This window comes from Curcuma longa, chromosome 21 (genome assembly GCF_044706935.1).
Source record: "Curcuma longa cultivar G26 ecotype Majalengka, Jawa Barat chromosome 21, ITB_CL_G26_1.1, whole genome shotgun sequence".
NCBI classification, from domain to species: Eukaryota; Viridiplantae; Streptophyta; class Magnoliopsida; order Zingiberales; family Zingiberaceae; genus Curcuma; species Curcuma longa.
In genome coordinates, this window is record NC_133881.1 from 13,876,552 (window position 1) to 13,902,138 (window position 25,587).

The 25,587-nt window shown below is 35.3% G+C and overlaps 4 protein-coding genes and 1 pseudogene across 4 annotated transcripts; 4 read left to right on the top strand and 1 right to left on the bottom strand.

The window, feature by feature from the left end:
* The first annotated feature begins 2,634 nt into the window (after positions 1-2,634).
* Positions 2,635-6,991, top strand: LOC141814470 (chorismate synthase 1, chloroplastic-like). The gene is made up of 13 exons (XM_074702432.1): positions 2,635-2,865; positions 3,732-3,882; positions 3,971-4,047; positions 4,155-4,213; positions 4,383-4,466; positions 4,597-4,689; positions 5,192-5,272; positions 5,353-5,484; positions 5,631-5,733; positions 5,854-5,948; positions 6,040-6,105; positions 6,372-6,456; positions 6,715-6,991. Exons 1-13 carry the CDS (start codon positions 2,709-2,711, stop codon positions 6,858-6,860), a joined length of 1,329 nt encoding a protein of 442 aa, XP_074558533.1. The 5' UTR covers positions 2,635-2,708; the 3' UTR covers positions 6,861-6,991.
* A 19-nt stretch (positions 6,992-7,010) lies between these two features.
* LOC141814471 (uncharacterized) lies at positions 7,011-8,145 on the bottom strand (annotated as a pseudogene).
* Positions 8,146-9,114: 969 nt separating this feature from the next.
* LOC141815330 (zinc finger CCCH domain-containing protein 14-like) lies at positions 9,115-13,089 on the top strand. The gene is made up of 3 exons (XM_074703271.1): positions 9,115-9,374; positions 10,327-10,387; positions 12,161-13,089. The coding sequence occupies exons 1-3, from the start codon at positions 9,302-9,304 to the stop codon at positions 12,924-12,926; spliced, it is 900 nt and encodes a 299-aa protein (XP_074559372.1). The 5' UTR covers positions 9,115-9,301; the 3' UTR covers positions 12,927-13,089.
* Positions 13,090-14,769: 1,680 nt separating this feature from the next.
* On the top strand, positions 14,770-19,477 carry LOC141815001 (CMP-sialic acid transporter 2-like). The gene is made up of 15 exons (XM_074702959.1): positions 14,770-14,909; positions 15,289-15,352; positions 15,458-15,515; positions 15,654-15,765; positions 15,948-16,027; positions 16,358-16,433; positions 16,507-16,607; positions 17,815-17,886; positions 17,963-18,011; positions 18,113-18,154; positions 18,396-18,517; positions 18,623-18,682; positions 18,756-18,804; positions 18,894-18,988; positions 19,126-19,477. Exons 1-15 carry the CDS (start codon positions 14,883-14,885, stop codon positions 19,181-19,183), a joined length of 1,065 nt encoding a protein of 354 aa, XP_074559060.1. The 5' UTR covers positions 14,770-14,882; the 3' UTR covers positions 19,184-19,477.
* Positions 19,478-20,458: 981 nt separating this feature from the next.
* LOC141815533 (large ribosomal subunit protein P1-like) lies at positions 20,459-21,299 on the top strand. Its single transcript, XM_074703482.1, has 5 exons — positions 20,459-20,491; positions 20,584-20,681; positions 20,784-20,907; positions 21,017-21,108; positions 21,206-21,299. Exons 2-5 carry the CDS (start codon positions 20,610-20,612, stop codon positions 21,278-21,280), a joined length of 363 nt encoding a protein of 120 aa, XP_074559583.1. The 5' UTR covers positions 20,459-20,491; positions 20,584-20,609; the 3' UTR covers positions 21,281-21,299.
* Positions 21,300-25,587: the final 4,288 nt, after the last annotated feature.

The window sequence follows — 25,587 nt, forward strand, 5'->3', positions numbered from 1 at the left end:
TTATAAATAGAATTTGAGGTCATATGATTTCTGTCAAAATATCTATTTAAAATTTAATAAAAATTTAATATTAAATTAAAATCAAAAATTTAGATAAATTAGAGATGAATTTGTTACAAAATTATTAATCTGTTTCACTTTAATAAAATATAATATTTGAAAAAAAAATAAAAAAATTTAAAACAAATTTAATATAAAATTATATATAAATTTGTATAAATAAAAATAAATATGAATTATAAATAAAACTTGCGACTATATGATTTCTGTCAAAACATCCATTTAAAATTTAATAAAAATTTAAGACAGAATTAAAATCTGTTTTAGATTTAGATAAATTAGAGATAGATTTGTTACAAAATTGCTAATCCATTTCACTTTAATAAAATATAATATTTAAAAAAAATTGAGATGAAATTCAAAATAAATTTAAAATAAAATTATATATAAATTTTTACAAATAAAAAAATATGAATTATAAATAAAATTTGAGACCATATAATTTCTATCAAAATATCTGTTTAAAATTTAATGAAAATTTAAGACGAAATTAAATTCTATTTCAAATTTAAATAAATCAAAGATGAATTTACTAAAAAATATTAATCCATTTCACTTTAATAAAATATAATATACGATAAGAAATTTAAGACGAAAGTTAAAATAAATTTAAAATAAAATTATAAATAACATTTTTTTAACAAAAATAAATACTAATTACAAATAAAATTTAAAATTATATAATTTTTATTAACAAACCTGTTTAAAATTTTTAAAAATTTTGAATTAGAAATAAATTTATTTCAAATTTATATAAATTAAAGATGATTTTTAAAATAATAATAAAATTTGACTCAAATTTAGATAAGTGGAGATGAATTTATTATGAAATTATTAATTTATTTCATTTTAATAAAATTGATTTGTTTTTCTTTATTATGGGAAAAGTATAATTATTACTATTAAAATACTATAAAAACTAGCCAATTAAGTTATAGTCACTTGCTTCTAGGGCATTGTTGAGTTAGTTATGACAGAGCAAATTTAGGTGGATAAGGATAGATAATTTATTTTAAATATTTGTGATTTATTTAAAATATGTGATCATTTCTTATAATCTAATATATAGATGAAAAATATAGGAATAATTTTCAGAGACATAATTTTTTATTTCTGAAACTCTATTTTCTTATAGTGAATGCGAGGTTTTATTTATAACTACCTCATTAATTTGTAACTAATACGATCTCCGCAACAAAGTTCCTATAATATTAGATTATTTATTAATAATTCGAAGAAGCTCCGTAACAAAGTTCTTAGAATGTTAGATTTATTTATTATTAATTCGCTGTGGCACAGATAATTTATAGAATTGACTTTAATATTAAAAGATATAATGCGAAGGTTATTTCAGTGGAAATTAGTTAAAAATCAAGAAGTTATATTTTAAATGAAATTCATCTTCTCTCCCTTTTTAACAGTAGTAGAGTTATCAAATAAATAATAGAAGGTTATTCAAAGTCAATTATTAAGAGTTATCAAATAAATATTAAATAAATGGGATAGCTTCCATTAAAAAGATACAAGATAAGTTAAGATAAAGGATAACTAGAGTTGTCAATTTAGAATGGATTTGTCTGTCTTGTTAAATAATTTAAACTGATTAAGAGAGAAAGATTCATGAAGTCACCTTGCACACAGAGGACTTAGAGGACTATATATCTGTTCGATGAAGTCAATGATATAATTTGACATTTCCATTGCTGAGGGGATGATCAAAGACAGATAAATCTCAACCTAAGCGAGTGTATGGATCTGAATCTTTTCGTATTAGCGTGATTCTATTATAGATATCCTTGTCCCTTATTGATTATCCATGTTTGGAAGATATATTTACCCTCGGGGCATAGTTGAATTGGTTGTAACGGGACAGATTTGCTGAAGTGGACAAGAATCGAATCTCGATGAAACTGAGATAATACCTTTCCATTATAGTTAGTTGTAGCTTTTCGATTTATCTCCTCACAGATGGTCATAAAGTTGATTATGTAAGACTGTTAAAGTGATGAATTCTACCTTTTACTAAAATATACGTTAGTAATATGGTTCCTTCTCTTCACAACATCATATTAGTTTTAATTTGCAAAGAAACCTGTTAAATGCAGAATTTAATCCCCTATCTACTGACGCAGTTTAATGCACAAAGGAAATCGCTCTTGGCAAATTATGTCACCTTTTTAGAAATTTAAAAGATTGATAAATATATTTAATAAAAAATGTTTTAATGTTGATTAAAATTATTTTAACATTAGTCGAATTAGCCTAGCATTAATTAAAATTATTTAATATAACTTAATTAAAATAATTTTATTTTAATTTTAATAGACTAGAATAAGTTTTTTTGATTGAATAACATAAATAGAGTACCATTTTGCTATTTTTTTATTATGGAATTTATTTTCGATAATAACGAAAACAAGAGACGTCTTTTATTTTTTTCCTGAGAAAATTATTATTGATTCGATCAAATTTATAAAATATTTAGTCATTCATTGTTTTTTATTTTTATTTTAAATATTTCCCCATTTTAGCGGGGTAGATAATGCGGTTGGTGGGAGGCGGTAGGTGGGTCTTCTTCCCGTCAATAAATCCCTAGTTCATATCCCCGATCTGATTCAGAGCTACCGCGAGAAGCGATCGATCGAGCGATGGCTTCCTCGGAGTACTTCGTCGGGTTAAGGCGCGCCGACGGCGTTTGCGGCATCGGCCTCCGACAGGTCTCCGGCCTCCACCGCCCTTTCTCCTCCTCCTCCGCCACCCAAATTTCCATTCGCCGCCGGAGTTACCTCCCTCACAAGAGGCTCGGTGAGTCCTTGCAACCTTCTTCCGCTTCTCTAACGTCACTTGGAGAGAAACATGCGACCTTGCGCTCTCCGATCGCGTGATCCTTCCTTTTTGTAGATGGAAAACGTAGAGGAAGCCTTCCAAAATATAGGGGAGCAATAGAGATCCGTTCTCTCCTTTTCTCAAACTCAATAGTGAATTGTAGTAGATTTATCCTTTTTTTTTCATTTTAATAAAAGGTGAAATTGGTATGCGTAGCATTCGGATAGTACTGACCCTGACCCTTCATTGTCATGCTGAAACTGTATGTAAGTCTGCATGTTAGCTCGCATATTACAGATAAGAACATGCAGGAGATGCAATACCATGATAGTTTACTACAACTAATAGTGTAGGTGTATTCGAAAGGAAACATAAAATTAGGCTGTTGACTGTGATGTGACTTAGTTTTTGCCCACGAATAATTCAAGGATGAACTCATTGCTTGGCAGTAGGGCCTTCATATTCATGTTGGTCGCTAATCTCATTGGGGAATATTTCTCCAAAAATCATTTCTGTTTCTATGCCTGATTATTTTTCTTTTATTAGAATTCACACATTTTGCATTGCAACTTCAACGTTGTTTTTACTACAGTGTATTTCTTTTCCACCTTTTGATTTTTTTTCCTATTTACATTAGTATAACATTGTGTTCTACATTTTAGCATTACTTATACTGATTAGACGTACTTAAACTGTATTATCGAAATCCTTATGATGCATATTTTGGTTTTATATTACATAATCTTAGAAGATTTATTGTTTCCCATTATCAAAATGGGCTACTATGTGCACGTTTGTATGCATGATTTGCTTTATGTTTGAATTTTCCATATCCTGAGAATCAGAGGTACGAGCTGGCGGAGATAAATTTGGAAAGCACTTTGAAGTTTCAACCTATGGCGAGTCTCATGGAGGAGGTGTTGGTTGTGTTATTAGTGGATGCCCCCCAAGGATTCCCATCTCCGAGGAGGATTTGCAATTTGAACTTGATAGAAGGTTTTTGCTTCATATGCATCCAATCTATTCATTAATTCATTTGTGTGGATATTTGATTTAGTCTTAACATTTACGGTTTATTCTGTAGGAGACCAGGTCAGAGCAGAATAACCACTCCGAGAAAAGAAACTGACACTTGTCGTATTCTCTCAGGAATATATGATGGTGGGGCACATTTTCTCTTGTTCCATATCTATTTCATATTTGCTGTCATATAGCAAATCCTTCCTCTCAATAGTGATCTTGTTTGTTGATGCAAACTTTTGTTGCAGGAATGACAACTGGGACTTCAATTTGTGTATCTGTCCCAAATACAGATCAAAGAGGACATGTGAGTGGCATGTAGTCTCTATTAACAACGAAACTATGACAAATGCCTAAATTTTCAATATATTTATTTCTTGATGAGCCTTCTAATGTGCTATGAGTTTATTACGCGTGTTAAATGTTAATTTTCTGATGGTCTAGCCGTGTTGATGCTAACGTCTGCCCTTTTGCAGGATTATAGTGAAATGTCACTAGCATATAGGCCTTCTCATGCCGATGCAACATATGACTTCAAATATGGTTTGAGAGCGATACAGGTTTCTGATAATCCCTTTTATTTCCATTATGTTTTATCTTAGAGTGAAGTTTATTATTATTTTTCACATCATAATCCTGAAAATATTATCCAAAAATTCATGCTGTTGTTTTGTCCTTGTGGAATTACAGGGAGGTGGCAGATCATCAGCAAGAGAGACTATTGGTAGGGTTGCTGCAGGAGCTATTGCAAAGAAGATTCTTAAGATGTATGCAGGAACTGAGGTGGGTTTATTCGTTGTTTTATTTTGACAATGTTGTAATATAAATTTTTGATATGGTGTTTTCTGTTTCCATTAGATTAACCATAAATACACCCATAATTCCTCTGGCCCCAAAAGGAAATTCTCCCACAATCCTCTAATGCCATGCTTATTGAACTTGATATCGAATTGGAGATGCACATTGTAACTATCTTGTCTATGCATAACTGTTGATTTGGTTCGACTAATTTTTGGTTTAAAAGTTCTAATGTAGAGCCTTTTCTCTAATTTTTTAAAAATATTTTAGCAACAGAGTCACATAGGTTGTCTTATCTTTTGTATCGTTGTTGTCTATCACATAGTTCCTCTGTTATTCAGCATATAGCAATATTCAAATAATCAAATATTCATGCTTCAACATTTAGTTGATTTAAGTTAACTAGAATCTTCGAGTTTCATTTAGTGCTGGGTCATTGGCTTTAGTTGTATATCTGCTTAACTCCAAATCTTCTATATCTTTTCAGATTTTGGCGTATGTTTCTCAAGTTCATAAAGTTGTGCTTCCTGAAGGTGTTGTTGATAATGAGACAGTGACCCTTGATCAAGTCTGTGATTGCTCAATTCTTCTAATTACTTTTCCATTTTATTATGGAAACTTGATCTTATTAGGCTCATAACTTACCAGATTGAGAGTAACATAGTGAGATGCCCGGATCCAGAATATGCTCAAAAGATGATTGAAGCCATCGATGAAGTGCGAGTTAAGGGAGACTCTGTTGGAGGCATAGTGACTTGCATTGCTCGAAATGTTCCACGAGTAATTATTTCACTTTGTCCAGATTCTTTGCTATTATTTATATAGATTCTTCTCCGCAATCGTTTATAACAGTCTGCATGGTGTGGACTATATGAAAAACTACTTTTTACTGAACATTTTCAATTGCATTTCTTCCATTGTCTCAGGGGCTTGGATGCCCGGTCTTTGATAAATTGGAAGCTGATTTGGCAAAAGCTATGTTGTCTCTCCCTGCAACGAAGGGATTTGAAATTGGCAGTGGTTTTGCAGGTCAGTATCTGTTAACCTGAAGTAGTGTAGTTGAGGTTCTTCGTATATTTTATAAATTGTTCAGAATATTCATTATTGTCTACATTTTTCTTTCTGTAATTGTGATCGAACTATTTTTAGGCACTTTCTTGACTGGAAGTGAACATAATGATGAGTTCTACATGGATGAGCATGGCAATATGCGGACACGAACAAACCGATCTGGGGGTGTACAGGTTTATCCTTTAATCTTTGTTACTCATTTTGTTCATATGAAAATTGCTATTAGAAGAATTAAGGTTTAATGATAATGATTCCACTGTACAGGGAGGAATATCAAATGGAGAAACCATGTACATGAGAATAGCTTTTAAACCAACTTCTACTATTGCGGTAAGCTACATTATGTACCATATTTCCCTTTAACATCAGTCAAAATAGAAGATGATTTAATCGATGATGCTAACTGGGAAGAATGGCGAAACTAATATTTTCCATGCAGGAAGGGTTCAACAATTACTATTTATTATATTTTGGCAAAAAATCTTTTTTCTATTACCATTTTGGATTCATAGTCAATTATTGAAATCCTTCTAATTTCCATATTATGTGTTTCTCAATTCTGTCATGATCCTTATTGGCAATTATTCATTAAACAGAAAAAGCAGCAAACAGTAACAAGAGATCGACATGAAACTGAGCTTATCGCAAGAGGGCGCCATGACCCTTGTGTTGTGCCTAGAGGTTGGTCTTAGTTCTACCCCAATCTTTGCCTCTTGTTTGGAATCGAATTAACAAGGCTTAGAGATAATGAATTTATACTTAGATTTTATATAGAAAAAAAATTGCTTTGGAAGAGACTGAGTTCTTAACATGCAAGTCTTTTTGAGATTTACTAAAGGAATTTTATCATGAATGATTCTCATTCTTAAAATTTTTTTACCCTGAATGATATAAATGATCTTTGGCCATCACATCTGAATATGATCTTCGATCTTACAGCGGTTCCGATGGTGGAAGCGATGGCGGCTTTGGTGCTGTTGGATCAACTGATGGCGCAAACATCACAATGCGGATTGTTTCCTGCCAATGCTGCTCTTCAGCAACAAATTGTTCAAGATCCAAATGGATCTCTGGTCACTCCATAGAAATGATACAGTCTGAGTTCATTCCATTTCCTTCAATTTCCAGTTCAAAATAGTGGCAATAAATGTTGTTGCAACGATTTCAGATATGTCCTGTCCTGTTGTAGATGCAACAAGGCACTTGTATGATGCAACTTCTCTTATTGTATTTTTAGTATTACATCATAGGGAGGAGAAGATGGGGATGCCGGGAAGGGTGGCCCCGGCGTCCACCACGAATACATTCCCGGTCACATACTCTGATGCATCGCCGATCAGGTAGCGGATAGCTGAAGTCACCGCCGGGTTCACGGTGCCGTATGTCCTCAGCGGCACCGTCTTCTCTGCCACCTTCCTGAGCCATTCCTTCTCCATCAACTGCCTAGTTATCTCAGACTTGAAGATCCCTGGGCTTATTGAGTTCACCCTAATCCCGTAAACTCCCAACTCCAGTGCCATCACCTAAAAAGGAAAATAGACAATGAAATAGTGTCTCTAATACTGAAGTGTGCCGGTTAGTTCGATCTGTTAGTTACTCTAGTGAGGGAATTGACAGCGGTTTTGGCGACGGAGTAGGCGAGAGAGCCAGGGAGTTGGCCGCGTTGCAGCCCGGCGATGGAGGAGATGTTGATGACCGACCCCCGCCGGCCGGCGACGCGCATTCGGGTGCAGAGGTGCTTGGTGACAAGCCACAAGCCGGTGAGGTTCGTGTTCATGTTGCTATTCCAGTCGGATTCAGTCCACTCTAGCGACGAGTAAACACCACCTTTAAAAAAAATTAACATTTTTAATTTATTAAAAACACAGAAAAAAAATTATGAACGCGAATTTGAAAAGAAAAGATTCAATAGTAAGATTTTAAGGAGTATTTGGGAAAGGTTCCATAAAAAGTTACTGACCCCTGACGCCGGCGTTGTTCACCAGGACGTCGACGTGGCCGAAGGCCTCCCACGATGCTTTCACCGCCGCCTCGATGGCGGCGCTGCCGCCGCCGACGTCGAGCTCGACGGCCACCGCGCGCACACTCCCGGTTCCCGCGGAGGATCTGCCTCCGCTGGCGTTGATTTCGTCGCAGAGGGAACGGAGGCGCTGGAGTCTCCTCGCGGCGGCGATGATCTTGCACCCGCCGTAGGCGAGGTCGAGGCAGATCTCCCAGCCGATGCCGGAAGAAGCGCCGGTGACCATCACCACCTTGCCTTCCAAACTCCGATCTCCCCTCTCCCGTCGCCGCCGCCGCCGCCGATGCCATGTCGTTGTACACAGATTCCTCAAGATCGAACTTTCTCGGACTCGATTGCGCCGTCCGCTGGAGAACGCGACGCGGCTGGCAGCGAACGGAGTGATCCAAATAAGTAATAGTTGACGAGGATGATAACAAACTTCACCACGTCAAGCATGATGTCATCGTCATCATCGTCATGCCTGATGCCATGGCAGGAATTACGTGGATCGAAATTGGCTCCCTAAAATTAGATATTTTTTAGTTTGCGATCTTAAATTTTAATTAAAAAATAAAAAAACTTTTATTTGATTTTCTTATTTATATGGGAACTTCAGACGGCCAGTGCTTCAGAATTGGTCACTAAATGGGCCTAGGGCCCATTGAATTGGGCTCTTGTTGATTTGAGCTTGAACTAGAATTGACATGCTTTTTCGAGTCTGGCCCATTAACTAGTCATACCTCATTTTCCTTCCATTTAAAGTATTATTTCGAACGTGAGTCCACGTGATGTTCGGTGCAATGCGGTGCGGAATTTAATGCCTCAAAATCTGAATCGATTCAAATATGAAGCTCCGTAACAAATAGGGGTAAGTTAAAATTCAATTAAATAGAATAAATTAATTAAATTGATCGAATTTAAAATTTTAATTTGATTATTTTAAAATTTAAATTATTTTTTAAAAAAATTTAATTAATTAGATTCGATTTCGATTTTAAAATTTCTTATTCGATTAAATCGAATAAACTAAATTAATTAAAGTAAAAAAATAATTTTTCAATTTTTAAATAAGTAAATTTATAAAATTTTAATTAATTGATAATTGTTTTATAATATTAAAAAAATTTAATTATTTTGATTTAAAATTGAATTAATCAAATATTTTATCGATTTAATTTATTTAATTTTTTATTTAAAAATTTAATTGATTGGATATTTTGATTAGTTAAAAAAATTTAGTTCATATTAATTCGATTCCGTTTAACCGAATATTCAACTTTAGCTATAAATATCTCTCGTCCGTGCCTCGCTGTCCTCCACTTCCACTTCCACGCCTCTCCTTCTCTTTATCTCCTTACGCGTTCTCAGAGGCTCGACAGCTGCGGTGTCAGACAAACCCTAGCTAGGGTTTCGGCCGATTCTTCTCTCTGTCGCTCTTCCTCTGCTTTTGCCCTGAGAAGAGTCCCTCGTTCCTTTCGCCTTTCCCCGCTACCTCTTCGTGTTCCGGATCCACCCACTCTCGCCATGGATGCCTCTCGCAAGAGATGGAGGCCAGATACCGCCAATGGAAATGGAGTTGGATCGAAGCGGAATAAAGGTGAACGGTCTTTTTTTTTTTGCGGCCTCTTTTTTTCCCCACTCTTCGTCGTGGTTAGAGTGAATGATTATTCGAAACGGCGACATGGTACTGAGTTGGACGTTACCTTTCCTTTTATCTTGCTTGATTTCATCATAAAGGAATTATTTTTATGCTTCCATGATTGTATTTGCTGTTCTTTCTTATTGTTCATCTTTGTCGTAGAAATAGCGAATTTTCCCTGTCCATCTTATGCTTCTTTTAGCAATGCCTTATTTGCAATAGCTGACATGAACGAGGCAATTCCTGTTACTAGCATTATTTTTGGCTGATGTTCTCATTGAAACTTGTTCTTTCATTTTTGATGCGCGTGTATTTTGGAATATAGGAATTTTAAAAGTGGTTTTATTCATAAAGATGATTCCTTAACTTAAATTCGTTTCTCTCTGTTGCTTCTTCAGTTCCTATAGGAGAACAGGCACGAGAAATACTTGCATTAACTTGAATGTTTACATTTCCCCTTGTTTTTGGATGCAAAGATAAATTTGGTCTTTGAAGTTAAGTTTTGTGTAGAATATCTAAATCTTGAGGGATCATAAAGTTTGGCTCATGAATCATGGGTTTTGTGGAACGTTACTATTTAAAATATAATATCACTGTACTCTTTCGTACTTTAAGTTCACAATAACCACGAGATACCCAATTAATGTGGCATTAATGAACTAATTTATACAAATGATGTGAGTTAGGGGTAGACAGCAGTAGTAAAATTTGCATTCATATTGAATAACTCTAAATCTATTATATTTTCTTTTCACTGAGATTGTTATAGTATTTCAGCCTTTCCTGTCTTTAAAATTTTGTTTACTAGTTTATGTTCCTAATCGTATGTTAATCCATTGAATAAATATTTGAACCATCAAGACTAGTAAATGGTCAGGACTTAACCGAGGACACAATCAATTTTATACAGAAATGGACTCTTTTCAACCTGGTTTAGGAGGCAAATCGAAGCCATGCACCAAGTTTTTCAGGTTCTAATCTTAACTTATCTAAAATCAACACCATGTAACAATTTTTTATTGCAACTTTCTATTGCAATTAAAATAAAATTCTTTGGTCATCTAAATTGTGATACATCAGTCATTTTAAGATTGTGATACAGGTTTATGTTCTCTAAGTACGTTAATGGTACTGAATAAAATAAATTGGTAATCGGAAGAATCCTTTGGTCATCTAAATTCCAAAGCAACGTGAACTTGATCTTTGCTTTAAACATGTCAATATATATTCTCCATTATTGCTTTTACTGGAGTAGTTTTAGTATCCATGGAGTAGATTTTTCTAAACAGATGACAATAGTGTGACATTGTTTTTAAGAGTGTTTGGTTGTTTGTTAAATTTATATATTGTGTAAAAGAACTGAATATTAACTATTTAAAACATTAAGAATGTTAAGTTCATGCTTTATTTTTTCATTAGCAGTCGAGTAATGGCAACATTTTGAAAATTTGCTATTATCTACCACAATGAAGTTATGACCACCTGATGGAGATAAGAATCTTGGTGGGACAAGTCACTCTATGTGTCTTGTATTCACTACGGATAAAGTATAAAAAAATAGTAATTTTGATTTCCCCTGCTTTTCTAATGATATATGCTAGTTCTGATCTTAGTTTTTTGAAGTATAACTAGTGCTATTGCATTCCTGACTAGACCTAGCAAAAAATTGCTCAATTATGCCAGGTGAATCTGGTGCACATAGATGTGATTTGAAAAATTGTTAAACCTTCATGCAAATAATTAGAAATTGATTCATATAGCTTTCACTTTAGATTTTTATGCTGATGTTGCAAATTTGTAATGTTAAGAGATTCCACCATATCCTATTCTTCTATTTGATTATGCTTGAAAAGAATTGGTATCATTATGATCAACAATATAGGAATACACGACCATTCATCTCACTGCAGTTATTATGAGTGGTTTGCCTTTGCATGCAGAGGTTACATTAGCTACTCTATATTACAGTGCTCTGAATAGGAACAACTAGAAGCACTTGCTAGTTCATAGTAGTGTTATCTTTAGTAAGCAGTGAAGCGCTGCCCCCTACCCATCTATGTTTAATTGTTTGTTAGGCCTCAGAAAATAAAGATACTGTTCCCTGATTTGGTAGTGACAGATTCTCTGTAATGACCAGTGGCATAAAATGCAAATCTAAGTTGCAATAATTTCCATCCCTTCAAGCAATTAAAGCCAATGAAATAAAAAACAATTAGGTATTGGTATCTTCTTGGTTTCTTTTCCCATTTAAGTGGTTACTTCAGTTAAACTATAGAACAATTAAGAGTTGGATGAAAAAAGCATTTTGCATATATATGCAAAAATAAACATAATGTTTTCTCCAATAAATTATTCAATTGCATTGGTACTATGGAAAATATGGGAAAATGGTTTGGTTGTGCTGTGGTTTTGTTTTCTGAATACCAGCAAAACATATAAGCAACCTGGCTGGCATGTTGTTTTTTTTCCTTTTATGCAAGGGCTAAGTTGTTTTCTAGTTTCCAGTTTTTTGCTTCTTTCATTGGATGCTAACTTATACATTAAAAGTTAGCATTAGTGAAACCAATTACCTGGTATATAGTGAATATTCTTAGGTAAAGAAGCTTTTCAAGATTTTTGGAACCTTTCTTGGAGTTCATTTACTTGGGGAACTACTTTGAACCACTTGCTTTGTTCTTTTACAATAGTTTAATTTTATAAATATACAAGCTTCTCCTTGATCTGTGAAATGCTCTACTTTACAGCACTGCTGGTTGCCCATACGGAGAGGGTTGCCATTTTCTGCATTATTTCCCTGGCGGCCTTCAGGCCGTGCAACAGATGACAAACCTTGGCAACCCCGTAATGACACCCCCTGCAAGGACCTCGGTCGCCCTTCCACCTTTCCACAACGGCTTGTCCGCACCGCTTGTGAAGACCCGTATGTGCAACAAATACAACACCCCTGAAGGCTGCAAATTCGGGGAGAGATGTCATTTTGCCCACAGCGAGCAGGAGCTTGGCAAGCCGGTGCTACCGTCCAATGAGGCTTCAATTGCAGCGCCACTGCCTCTGGGTGGAAGGATGGGGCCTCGATTTGATCTGGCACCTCCTGGTGTAGATCCTGCCTCTAGTTTTGGAGCCTCGGCCACTGCAAAGATCAGTGTGGATGCATCCCTGGCCGGCGCCATCATCGGGAAGGGCGGGGTCAACACGAAGCAGATACGCCGTTCGACAGGCGCAAAGTTATCAATACGGGACCACGAATCAGATGCGAACCTGAAAAACATCGAGATGGAAGGAACGTTTGATCAAATTAACGATGCTAGCGCAATGGTAAGGGAGCTAATCGTCAACATCTCTGCTAGCGCTAAATTGCCACCGAGGAATCCAGCTCCTGCAGGACCGACTGGGCCAGGAAGCAACTTCAAAACCAAAATGTGCGACAACTTTGCGAAAGGGTCTTGCACTTTCGGCGACCGGTGCCATTTCGCACACGGGGAAACCGAGCTGCGCAAGGCGCTTGCCTGAGGTTACCTCCCGTCGAGCAATTTGTGTCTTCAACGTCGGATTCTGGGGAGTTAGAGACAGGTTTCTTGAACTGGATGCTTGTTTGCTTAATCTCTTGTGTTAGTGTCACTGCCATTATATTCTGAATTGTAATTTTCTAGTTAATATGCAGTATGATTATCCCGGTATATGAATTTAGATTAATAATTGCAATTCGTTTTCTCTTTTCTTTAAAAATGGAATATAATTGCAACTAATTGAATCTATTGGCTCCCTGCTCTCGGTTCGTTTCTTAGGCTGCGTTTGGTTTACAGTAGACAGAAATACAGAGACAGAAATACAGAAATACATTAGAGACAGGGACGCATTTACAATGGTCTCTGTATCGTGTTTGGTAATACAGAGACAGGGACACTGTTGGCCGATTTTGGTCGGAATTCAGTCGGATTCTGGCCGAATCGGGGTCGGAGTTCGGCCGCGGTCGACGCGCCGGCGCCGGGCGCGTCGATCGCGGTCGGACTCCGACCCCGATTCGGTCGAAATCCGACCGGAATCCGGTCGAATTCCGGCCAACAGTGGCTGGGTGCGCAGGGCTCTGTTTTTGGTCGGATTCCGGCTGGATTTCCGCCACAATCTGACCGGAATCCGACGTCGGCCGGAGCACCGGCGAGTTGCGCGTCCAACGCACTCGGCCTGGTGGTCGGCGGTGATCGGACGGCGGCGCGACGGTGCCGGAAGCGGAGATGGGTAGTTTTTGTCTCCGTCTCCGTTTCAGTGTCCCCATTTTTACAGTGGACAGAAATGGAGACAAAGACGGAGACAGAAATCCTATTTCTGTATCTGTCTCTCAAAATCAAACGGGGATAGAGACAAAAATTTCTACTATGTCTCTGTATTTGTGTCCCTGTCTCTGAAACCAAACGCTACCTTAGGCTCCGATTTCGTCTCGCCTTCTCCTCCTTCGATCACCTACAACACTAGCCAACTTTACCTGTATAAGATAAAGTTGGACGCTTGTTTTGGATTCTAATGCAAAATTTAATATTTTCAGGAGATCACCTACCACACTAGCCAATTTATTAGGCTTGGATATGCTGTCAAAGGATGGGTACTCAAAGATCACAGCAAATCTTAGGTTTTTGAACTCTGTAAGACCAACGAAATGTCTTCATGTTTAAACAATTTCACTTGTAGCTTGCATATGTACACAATCAAGGAATTAGCTACCATATATTCCTTCTATTTATGCAGTTAAATGGTCTGAATAAGAAATCAGAGTTTGATATGATGTAATATAATCTTTTTCTAGAGAGGACAGAAATGAAAGAACTTATCTATGAGGACTAAATTTAGAGAACAGTATGTAGGCTGGAGATATTCATTAGTGTTTTTTTACTAATAATCTTTGTCAAATATTCTCTTTCATTAGTTAAAGCACCCGCAATGCTCACTCGTTAATAACACCCTAATATAAAATAAAAAAATAAAAAAATAAAAAAAATGCATGTGGAGTGGATCAGTTAGAGGCTGATGCACCTCACTGCCACATGTGGAGCTGACCCTCCACATTGTTCATTAACACCTAAGAATGTTATTAACACTCCGTTAACGGAGCGTTGTAAATGCTCTTATATGGTTGTCTTTATAATCTAATTTAATCATCGATTCACTAAATTAATTTATATATATATATATATTGTTTATATATTTGACTGTTTATAAATAATTCATAAATTCATGAATCCCAGTTAGATTAATATTTATCATATTTTTCGTACGAAAAGGCTTGAAATGATATTTCTCAAACTATGGGGTTAATATGATAAATCCTCAAACGGTGCGTTATCCTCCCGTTACCCATAGCCGGTGTTTGGGGAGCGCAAGCGCGGTGAGTGAGCGTGAGAGAGAACGACAGATCCATCACGAACCAAACAGAGAGCGCCGGATCGCCTCGCGGCGCTCAATCTTTGCTCCGCAATGGAGTATAGAAGAATCAAGGACCAGGTAACGTGTCCTCTCCCCTCAATTGCATTTGGGTAAGTTAATTTGCCATCGATTGCTTTAGATCTCTTGGCACCCTACAAAATAACAGAAAAAAAAAAACAAGGTAGGGTTTCATTGGAATCGAACGTGTCCTTGATTTTATGTATAAGATTGCTACTTGGGGTGTTTGTCTGCTTTTCTGTGTATAAGATGTTATTGGATCCGAAATGCTCTGGTTGGTTCCTAGATTTCGCGTGCACAAAACGCAAGCTTTTTGGGCTTTTCGTATTTGCTCTCATTAAATAGTGATTCTCTCTTGATTTTGTTTATTAAATTTCGATGGTTTTTCTAATGGATTTTCCTTGAATTTACTGGCCTATGTGATTTTATAAATTTACAGGATGATGATGATGGTAAACCTCATACCGATCTGGAGAGTCAATATGGGAAGCCTTTCTCCGGAAGTATGCACTTTAACTCCTAGATAGAATCCTGAAACATTGGTTTCATATAATTATATCAGTTTCCTCATTATGTGACGTAATTAACTGTGATTTTATGCAATACAGTTGATAATGTGCTCAACTCTGGAGCTGTCTCTATCAAGAAACCTAATTGGAAGCTAAAGTAATGCATTGATTTTTTTATTTCATGAAAATAATATCAAGTTAATAATATTGCATGCTATGATTTTACTTATAGAATATGAACATTATCTTCTGTAGTTTTGTTGTGCAAAGCTCTAATTTTGTTGTCTTTCCTCAGGTCAGTTGTCACGCTTGCATTGACGTTGCTTACCAGCTCTCAAGCAATACTCATTGTGTGGTCTAAACGAGCTGGAAAGTATGATTACAGTGTAACAACAGCCAATTTCTCAGTGAGTGTAAACTGTGAATCCATTTTTAATTGCACAATCAAGTAATGGGACATTTGATTGGCATGTAATACGATAGTAGAATTTGTTATAATATATGACAAAATCAAAGTTCTATATGGCGTAACAATGTGCTACGGTGTAGCAATATAACAAACACGTTGCATTTTCCTTATGCATGATAGGTGGAGGCTTTAAAATGTGTCTTCTCACTTGTAGCACTGGTTAGAATCTGGAAAAGTGAAGGGGTTACAGCTGACAATAAGTAAGCCACATCATGAATATGGACTTTTTTTATACTAATACATTGACATTTGAATGTCTGAAGGAGCACTAAGTACATATATTTTCCTTGTTTTTGTATGTTGGCTTGTAGAACTTTAAGTTGTTACCCAGAAGGGTTTGTAGCAGCTTGGACGAAATTTTAGTTTGATGTTTTTAATTGATTTTAAAAAATTTAGATTTAGAATCCTCCAATGCTTCTTTTGTTTCAAAAATGCCTTAAATGGAATTCATTTTCATATATATTTTGAATTCATCAATGTGATTGTATTTCTTGTCCAACTAATTGTTTCTATTGATCTCATGATGCTAGGTTAGCTACAACTTTTGATGAAGTCAGTGTTTATCCAATCCCTGCAATACTATACCTTGTTAAAAATTTACTGCAGGTACCCAGGTTTTTGTCTCTTAGTAGAATTTTGCATCAGAATATAAAGATCTAATGATATTTTGTGAAAACAGTATTACATCTTTGCATATGTGGATGCTCCTGCTTACCAGATATTGAAGAACCTGAATATCATCAGCACTGGTGTTTTGTACCGCATCATTTTGAAGAAGAAGTAAGACATATATTTGGTAAAAGATACCATGTAATCATCTCCCTTAAAAGTTTATCTTCTTCATTTTGACAAACAACTAAAATAGTATATTCTTCCAGTTATGGTTCATCATGGATTTTATTTTGCAAATACATTCAATTTTATTTTCTTGACCAATCTCTTCCAACATTGCTTTTTAAAAGTTTCTAGATGATGATCTTTAAGACATCCACTTAGTTACCCACTGACATTTTCATACTCAGTAAATGACTGTTGTTATCTCCATCAATGTGTATCTTTTCATTTGCTTGAAAACCTTAAGTTTTATAATAGTTTCTGTATGAAAATTTCTTGTAAACATAGAGTATTGATGAAGTCATTTATGAACATTGACGCTGATCATGTGGGATTGAAAGCCCCTTCATGAAATATTAATTGCAAGAGCTACAAAATTTATTTCATGTGTCATGAGAAAAATTACAATGCCAATTGTGGCAAAAGGTGATACCCTCACCTCGAGGGCCCTTCCAGTATTGCCCCAAGCGATCTGGAAGGGAAGTAAATCACGGGGGGCTTTGTCCTGGCCCAGTAGCCCACTGCATGAGGGGGTGAGGCAACTAGCGGGGCAAAATTATAACGCCAATGTTTATGTTGTTCCTTGTTCAGCTAGTTGTTTATTTCTGTATCTGTTCAAGTTTCCTGTAACTATGATGATTGAACTCAAGACAGGAAAAGGTTATTGTGTAAATATTTCATCAAAATTCCAGTAATCTTTTAATAATTGTGTTCAATACATTGAAGCCAATGTTTCCAGTATTATCTTCTTTTCTGGGTTCTGTAAATTATCTATTGTGAGTTTGAGTCTGGGTGGTAATTAGACTGGAAATATGGATCCTGGAACAGTAGTGCTTTGTGGTTCTTCAATTCATGAGGTATTCTGTTTTCCACATTCAGTTGTGAACCATTTGCTGCTTAAAAATGTCTAAGGTGAAGGATATTCTAACTCCACTAGATCAGTATTTTAAAATGCATCAACAAACTAGGACATAAAATTTCCATGTTCCACCTAATCCTTTGTGATTATAATCCTTTGGTTCAAGTCGTGTAGCGGTGCATGAAATTGGAGAACGCAACAATCATATTATTGCCCATCTTCACAATCAAGCATAATTATGTATGAAAAGCTTAATGATTGGTACTTCTTGATTATGGTAATTCTTTGTTTCAGGTTAAGTGAAATTCAGTGGGCAGCTTTTATTTTGTTATGTGCAGGATGCACAACAGCTCAATTGAACTCCAAGTAAACTCAACCACTGTTCATATTTCCTTTTGTCTTGTTTGTTCCAATTTGTATTTTAATGCTGTCTTTCATGCAGTTCTGACCGGGTTCTTCAAACTCCTTTTCAGGGTTGGCTCATGGCCATTGTGAGTCTTAAAACTAATCAATCTATGTGGACTACCTTTCCCCTTTAATCATTGCTTTTGACTCTTTGGTACGATTTCAACCTATGAAATTTGCTTTCCAGGTCATGGCTCTTCTAAGTGGCTTTGCTGGGGTGTACACAGAGGTACATTCTATGTATGATAAATTGGACTATGTAGAGTATGACCCAATGTCTGATAAATTGGACTATGTAGAGTATGACCCTAAATAATTGTGAACCTTTGGATTATGGCTATCTTTTGGTATGGGCTCCATGATGGAACACCAAATTTAATCCCTCAGGCAAAAATTTAGGACAGTGTCTGCAGTAAACAAGATCTATTACTTCTGTTAAGCAACAAGAATTATCTCTTTTCAACTTGCAGGCTATCATCAAGAAACGCCCTTCAAGAAATATCAATGTGCAGAATTTTTGGTTATACATATTTGGGATGATTTTTAACCTAATTGCAATTTGCGTCCAAGACTTCAATGAAGTTATGAACAAGTAATACAGACCTTTTATTTCCATTTCCTCAAGGCCATCATCTAATTATCCCACTAAAACTGACTCTAACTTGATTGGGCAATTTGCTTTTATTTTCTGTGACAGAGGATTCTTTCATGGCTATTCCTTCATTACAGTTTGTATGATTCTGAACCACGCACTCAGGTTGACACAATGAAGTTTAGTTATCTAATATTTACTTTTTTTTTTGCACTGAATTCTGGTGTTTTCTTTGCAGTGGTATTGCAGTTTCGATGGTTATGAAATATGCCGATAACATCGTGAAGGTAAAACCACCTCACCTTTCAGTCCTATAAAATGTAGTAGTTAGCGTTCCAAAGCAAATGTTGGAGTTGTCTAAACTGAACATGTGCAGGTATATTCCACTTCAGTTGCAATGCTTTTAACGGCCATTGTGTCAGTGTTCCTTTTTAGCTTCCATCTGTCGCTTGCCTTCTTTCTCGGCTCCACGTAAGTATTCATCTACCTCTGATTGGCAAACTGATTATATCAAGAATCAACTAAGTATTCTAAATTGCCCTTTACTGCACAACGCCGACATTTATTCTTGGTGCACACATTGAAGTTCATTGATTGTTTCCTTTTAGGGTTGTTTCTGTCTCTGTGTACTTGCACTCGATCGGAAAACTACAACCACAAAAGTGAAGTTTTTTGCTGGGAGTTTAGAAGTTGAAACAAGCTCCATCTCCCAAGTGTGGTGCATCAGAACTTGAATGCCACATTCTTGTAAGCAACAAAATGGTAGTAAGAAATTTTTGTCAAAATCTGGAAATGAAGCATCGCATGAACTTGCATCACTATATTGGAGAGAAGTCACTGAGCAGTATCAATTTTTTTTTATTGAAAAAAAGAGAGAAAGAAATAGCATCATCAAGTGGGGTTACTGTTCTTGCAGTCATGGCTCATTCACAAGCTTTTATATTCATATTCCTTATGATATGTGAACTTGTTAGATGAGATTGTTCTATAGAAGAGTTCTAGTTAAACAGACTGTTCAAGGTAATTGCTTATCTCATTCATTGTTTGGTTTGTTGGGATATTTACTTCATTCTTTGTGAATTTTTATGAAACAGTAACTTGTGCATTTAGTTTTAAAATGAATTTTAAGTGAATTATGTTAATTAAAAGTGCAATTAGCATAGAATTTGATGTTTATATTAGCATAAAAGTGTTTATGTTAATTAAAAAAATATTCTAGTAAAACAAAATTTTAAGTTGACCTCTTTTTTTCTTAGAAAATTGTGTATATTCATCTAAAAACCAATAATAATGATTTTTAGGAATATAATTTTAACTAATGACATTTTCAAAATATTTATAGGATTAAATGCCATGTACGAAATATTAATTATAAATATATAATTTCATTATGTTGAAAAGGAAAGACTATTTGTTGTCTTTTGTTTATTTTTAAAAACTTTTTTCCTTAATAAACACAAAAAAGAAGACGAGATTTTTTGTCTTTATTTTAATTGTTTTTATTAATTGTTAGTAATATTTAATGTTTTTATAAAGTAACTTTAAGATGATGGTGATGCTTTCTATAAAACTATTCTAAGGTGAAATATAAAAATTATTTTGAAAATTAAATTATGGATAGAATGTTATTGTGATAAATTTTAAAAGAGAATGGATGAATAAATAAAAATATGCCTTTTTGATTTCTTTATCAAATTTAAAATAAAAATATAAAAAATTGTTGTATATCAAATAAATTTAAAATATAATTTATGCACGTGAATTTTTAAAATCTTTATCTTTAATTCTGATTTTTTTTATTGCTCTTCTTTTTTAAGGACTGCCATATCATGGAGCAAGAGGATTGGAAAAAATAAAGGTTAAATATGTAAAATCGCACCAGATCGTCACGTCAGTTTGAACCCTAGTTCATTTTATATGAACCCTCGATCCTCCTTGTAGCCTGGCTGCTCGACGGTTCGACGCGCCGACTGTGTATGTCTACGTCTTCCTCGTTCTTCATCCTTCCTTTTATTACAAGCTATTTGTTGTTATTGATTGATTCTTCTGTTTCTGATTGGGATTAGAGGCAAGGTTTCGATCTTACCTCGGGATGGCTTCGCTCGGTGAGCTCGCCTGCACCTACGCCGCTCTCGTCTTGCACGACGATGGAATTCCGATCACAGTTAGTCACACTCCAGAAATCTACCATTTTCTTTCAGAAAGTTACAATTTTGTTTTGATGCTCTGTGCAATCTGATTGATTCCTTTGTTTGTTTACGATCAGTCGGAGAAGATTTCAACCCTGGTGAAGGCTGCCAATTTGACCATCGACTCCTTCTGGGTGTCTCTCTTCGCCAAGCTCCTCGAGAAGAGGAACGTGGACGATCTCATCTTGAGTTTGGGATCGGGTACCCTATTGTTGCCTCCCTTACCCTTTTCGTTAGATACGCCATTTTTCTACAAAGGAATTCTAGTTTTGGAAGCTCTTTCCCCCCTAATTTTTGGATTCTATTCCAGGCGGAGGTGCTGCACCGTTTGCGATCTCTCCCGCCCCTGCTGCGGCTGGTGGTGCTCCGCCTTCCGCCGCTCCTGCAGCTGAGGAGAAAAAGGTGCGAACTTTGCTATTCTCTGTGTGCGTACACTGTCAAATCAAGATCACCTAGACTTTGAATTCTTGTTACCATGTTCATTGTTTATGATTTGCAGGAGGAACCCAAGGAAGAGAGTGACGAGGAAGAGAGTGACGAGGACATGGGTTTCTATTGTTGGGAATGGGAATAGTGCAAAGTATTGTAATTGGATTATATTTTTTTTAATAAAAGCGACATTTATCATTGAACATATTTTGTTTTAAATATCATAGCAAAATCCTTAGTTTATTGGATGTAACCATAATTTAGTATATATAAGAGTTATATATAGAAGAGGATTAAATTATGGATAATAAATTTAAATTAAGTCTGTGATGAAATTAATTAAAGTATGAGATCTTTAATTAAAACATCAGTAATGCGGCCCATGAACATTTTGAATGTGACTGTCTTATCCGGACCGTCGATGTGGAGACATCTAGCTGGGGGCATTTATATATAATGAGATTATATAAGATTTGGATCGATTTAATTAGAAATTTCATAATAAATTCTGTTATACTATGAAATTCAAATTAAATCATAAAGATGATCATATATGGATAGATCGTAATCCTTAAGTAATTATAAACTCCTATTTATTTCTATGTAATTCTTAATTTGCTTGTTTAAAGTTTGCAATTACGCATTCTCAACACTTGCATTTTAGATTTACATTTGAAATGAATGGCTAGGAATATAAATTTACAGATATGGAATCCATTCATTCTTGCGGGAAGCAGAAAGATAATTCCCTCATTTGTTAATTCTGGAACTGAGTGTTGGACCCAATCGATTTATAATGGAATTATAAATTGAACCACTCACTAGTGGATTAATGGTAAATGAGGTTTAAAAATAATTGGAGAGGTAAACGGAAAATTTTCTAGCTCCAATTATGAATTGTCTATGGAGGATTAATTCGTATGTAATGATTATATCAATGGACGACTCTTTTTATAGAGTAAGATATTCTATAATAAAGAAGAGTACAATTCCATATTTTTAGTGGAGTAATAATGGAATTAATAAATTGAATAAATTAATTAAAGAGTTTAATTATTTATCCAATTTATTGGAGCTTCTTATTATAGGTCCATGGTCTCCATTACGCCTTCTTTATTAATGACGGACTAAAAATGCAATTAGAAATCAAATGTGAAAATGAAAATTTGTTTCCATAATTTCAAGGGCTTGGAAATAAATTAAATATGAGATTTAATTAAAATTATAGTTATGAGATAATTATAATTTTTGGATCATTATCCTAATATCCAAAAAGGATATTAATAATATTTTTAATACATTTGAAATGTATTAAATATTATAAAAGGCAAATAAAGATCTTTTGATTTTGATTTTACCGTGGAAACAAAAAAAAAGGGAAAAAGGATTTTGGAAATCCTTGAAATAAATCGGTAAAATAAAATGAAAAAGGAAGAAGAAAAATCTTTGATTGATCGTTCTTTTAATAAAGGATCTTTCCTTGTTTTCCATAGTCACTCTCTCCCTATATATGTTTTCATGAGTTGAAACAAGGATAGAGAGAAAGAGTGAGAGAAAAATAATTGATTTCTGAGATTTGTATTTTGGAGTGCCCACACACTACCGTGAATAGAAGAATCGTACTGGAAGGCTGTGGCTTCTACGCACCCAGAATTTAAGAAAGAAGAAAAACTACAAAGAGGTTAGTTTTCTATAAAATATTTTCTTTTTGTAAATTTAAATTCTTCATTCCTTCCGGCATTGATTTATATTCATGTGTTGATTAATAATTTGTGAAATTATATAATCGCTTCCACTATATTTCGATCGGATCAAGAATTGATAATTTGTATCACCGGAATAGTTTCGGAGGCTCATCGTTTTTCCTACATCAGTTTGTTCGATTAGAGAGAAAGCGTAGATAGATCAATCATGAGTCTTTTACAGGTTACTTGCTATCGATTTTGAAATTTTATTGTTTTAACATTGACAGTTGCCTTTCATCCATTAATGAGATTGATTTGATTTTGTCATCGATGTTTAACATATGTAGCTGTTGCTCATTGCTTCTCTTGATCTGTTTGATGTGAAATATGTGCAAGATAGTTAGCTTCATTATTTTTATTTGGCAGTAATCCATTTAGATTTGATGTGAATAAGATGTCCTCTTTTATTGTTCATCAATTATCCTCATTGCTTTAGTCTATAATGAGACTAAGAAAGAGTATTCCATTTCATCCATGGGAAAGCTGTATAATTCATGATCAATTTCTTTTCATGAATCAAACACATAATTTTTCCTTGAAACGATAATCGATACAGCAAAATGTCACCTCATGCAGAAGACGTGTGTTTGGGTATTGCATAGTGAACAATTAGGGATCTACAGTAATTTTCGTTGCAGCTGCAAAATTTCACCTCAAGCAGATGAAGAACATCCCATTTCATGGCGACGCTGCACATACTGGCGCAAGATGGTGAACCTTCGAACGCGAAGTGTCCCAACGCTGAAAAAAGCATGCACTGTGAAGAACCCTAGTCCTTCCAACCCCTCGTGCCAGCCCTCGAGATCCTTCCTCCGCCACAATCTGCTTCAATGTATCGGCGACGTTATTTCGAGGACTTGTTTACTTCGAAAGACTGATGGGCGGACTTGTTTACTTCGAAGGACTTGTTTTTTCATCCGTTGATTTTTATCCAATTGATTTTGATCATCCAAAATGGAATAGGTCAAAATTTCCTTTCCTCCTAAGCGTGAGCAATGCCCTTCCATCGCCTACCTATAGGAATCCAACAATGAGTTTGTAGTTAGTGCGGTCACGCCGGTCAATTCATAACGGAGTGGATTGATCGATCATATGGTAAGGCAGGTTGGTTCATCATTTTGGCGGAAATTTTCAACTCAAGATGAGTTGTAAGTTAGGCGAGTCAATTTATGAACTTATTAAAAATATATAAAAATTTAAAATTTTTATGTTTAGATTGTGGGATTAAGTGAGTTAAGTTCGAGTCCACTAAAAAATAAAAAATATATATAGAATTTTTTTTTAAAAATTTAAGTTTGGTTATAGATTAAGTTAAACTCATGAATCTATTAAAATTTTTATTTTTATTTTAAATTTTAGAAAAAAAATTTACCAATCCAAGCTTGTCGTTGGGCTTATTAAAAAAAAAGCCCCTAATGTTGTATTTTTCTTCTATTATCTATCCTCCAAGATAAATTGGCATAATTTTTTTTTAATTACATCCTATATTGAATGTCTTTTCCAAATGCCTCGATATTAATCCTTATTAATTTGAAAATATCCCTTAAAATTTCTATTTTAATTTTCAAAATGTTTTCTATCTATGATTTAAAATACCTAATTTACCTTTTTAAAAGACCACCTAAATTATTACTTGTTAATGGTGAGGAAATATTTTAACTATAAAATGAAAAGTTTTGATGAAATCTCAAGGTATTTTAAAAACTTATTAAGGCCATTTTAAAAATACTGTAACATAAAATTGTATTATTTGAATTTTCACCTTATTATATTATTTATTAAATCAATACAGACTTTTGTTTTAGATATCCCTCACTCAATAAACTTTTAACGATTGAATTCATTTGCAATGAGTTTGTAAACATTTTCCTATAGGGGGAGTACAGTTTTCATCTCCTCGTCTCATAAGAAAAGGGATCTTTATAATGCTACATGCTATGCTATGATACCACTACTCACCTAAATGACATTTAAATATTCAATTTACATCAAATTTTATCTCTTAAACTCGGTATTCCTAAATGTACAAATCCAAGCTGCTGTAGTGAGATGATGACCAGTAGTTCCCGGGGCAATGATGCAACGGTAGGACATCCGAGTTGTGACCTAGGGACCCGTGATTCGATCCCCAGCTACGACGTATTTGCAGAAATTTTCCTCTAAATGGGGAACGCAATCAAAGGATGCGGACATCTGGATTGGCCGCCGTATGCACTTCCCAATTTACCTTGATGGTCGGTGAGAAACTTCCGTAGTGATTGAGATTTATCTCTCTTTTTTTTTTCTTTAGATGATGACCAGTAGCAGTCTGTGGGAGTTCATTTCTGGTATGTTTTGCAGAGAAGCCCATAACATATATTAAATCTCACTAGCTCGTACTGCGATTTACTCCTTCCGGCATGGATTTACGCCCTGCCTATTTACCGCAAATACCAGTAATGCGGAATAGAAAAAGGGAGGAGATCTGATCGCATCGACAGACGCCCCCGCGCCGTCTGTGTCATTTCGCCCCCTCGTAACCCCCCTTCTCCCACCCTCCCCGAATCATCCTCCCGATTCCGATTGTTCCCGGAGCCTGGAAGAATCCAATCCGATCGCTCCGATCCCCATCCGACGTCTCATCGATCGCCGTCCTCCACTCCGCTCCGTCGTTGATCTCCATGCCGCGGTGGATGGCGAACACGAACGCGGGCGGATCTGCGAAAAT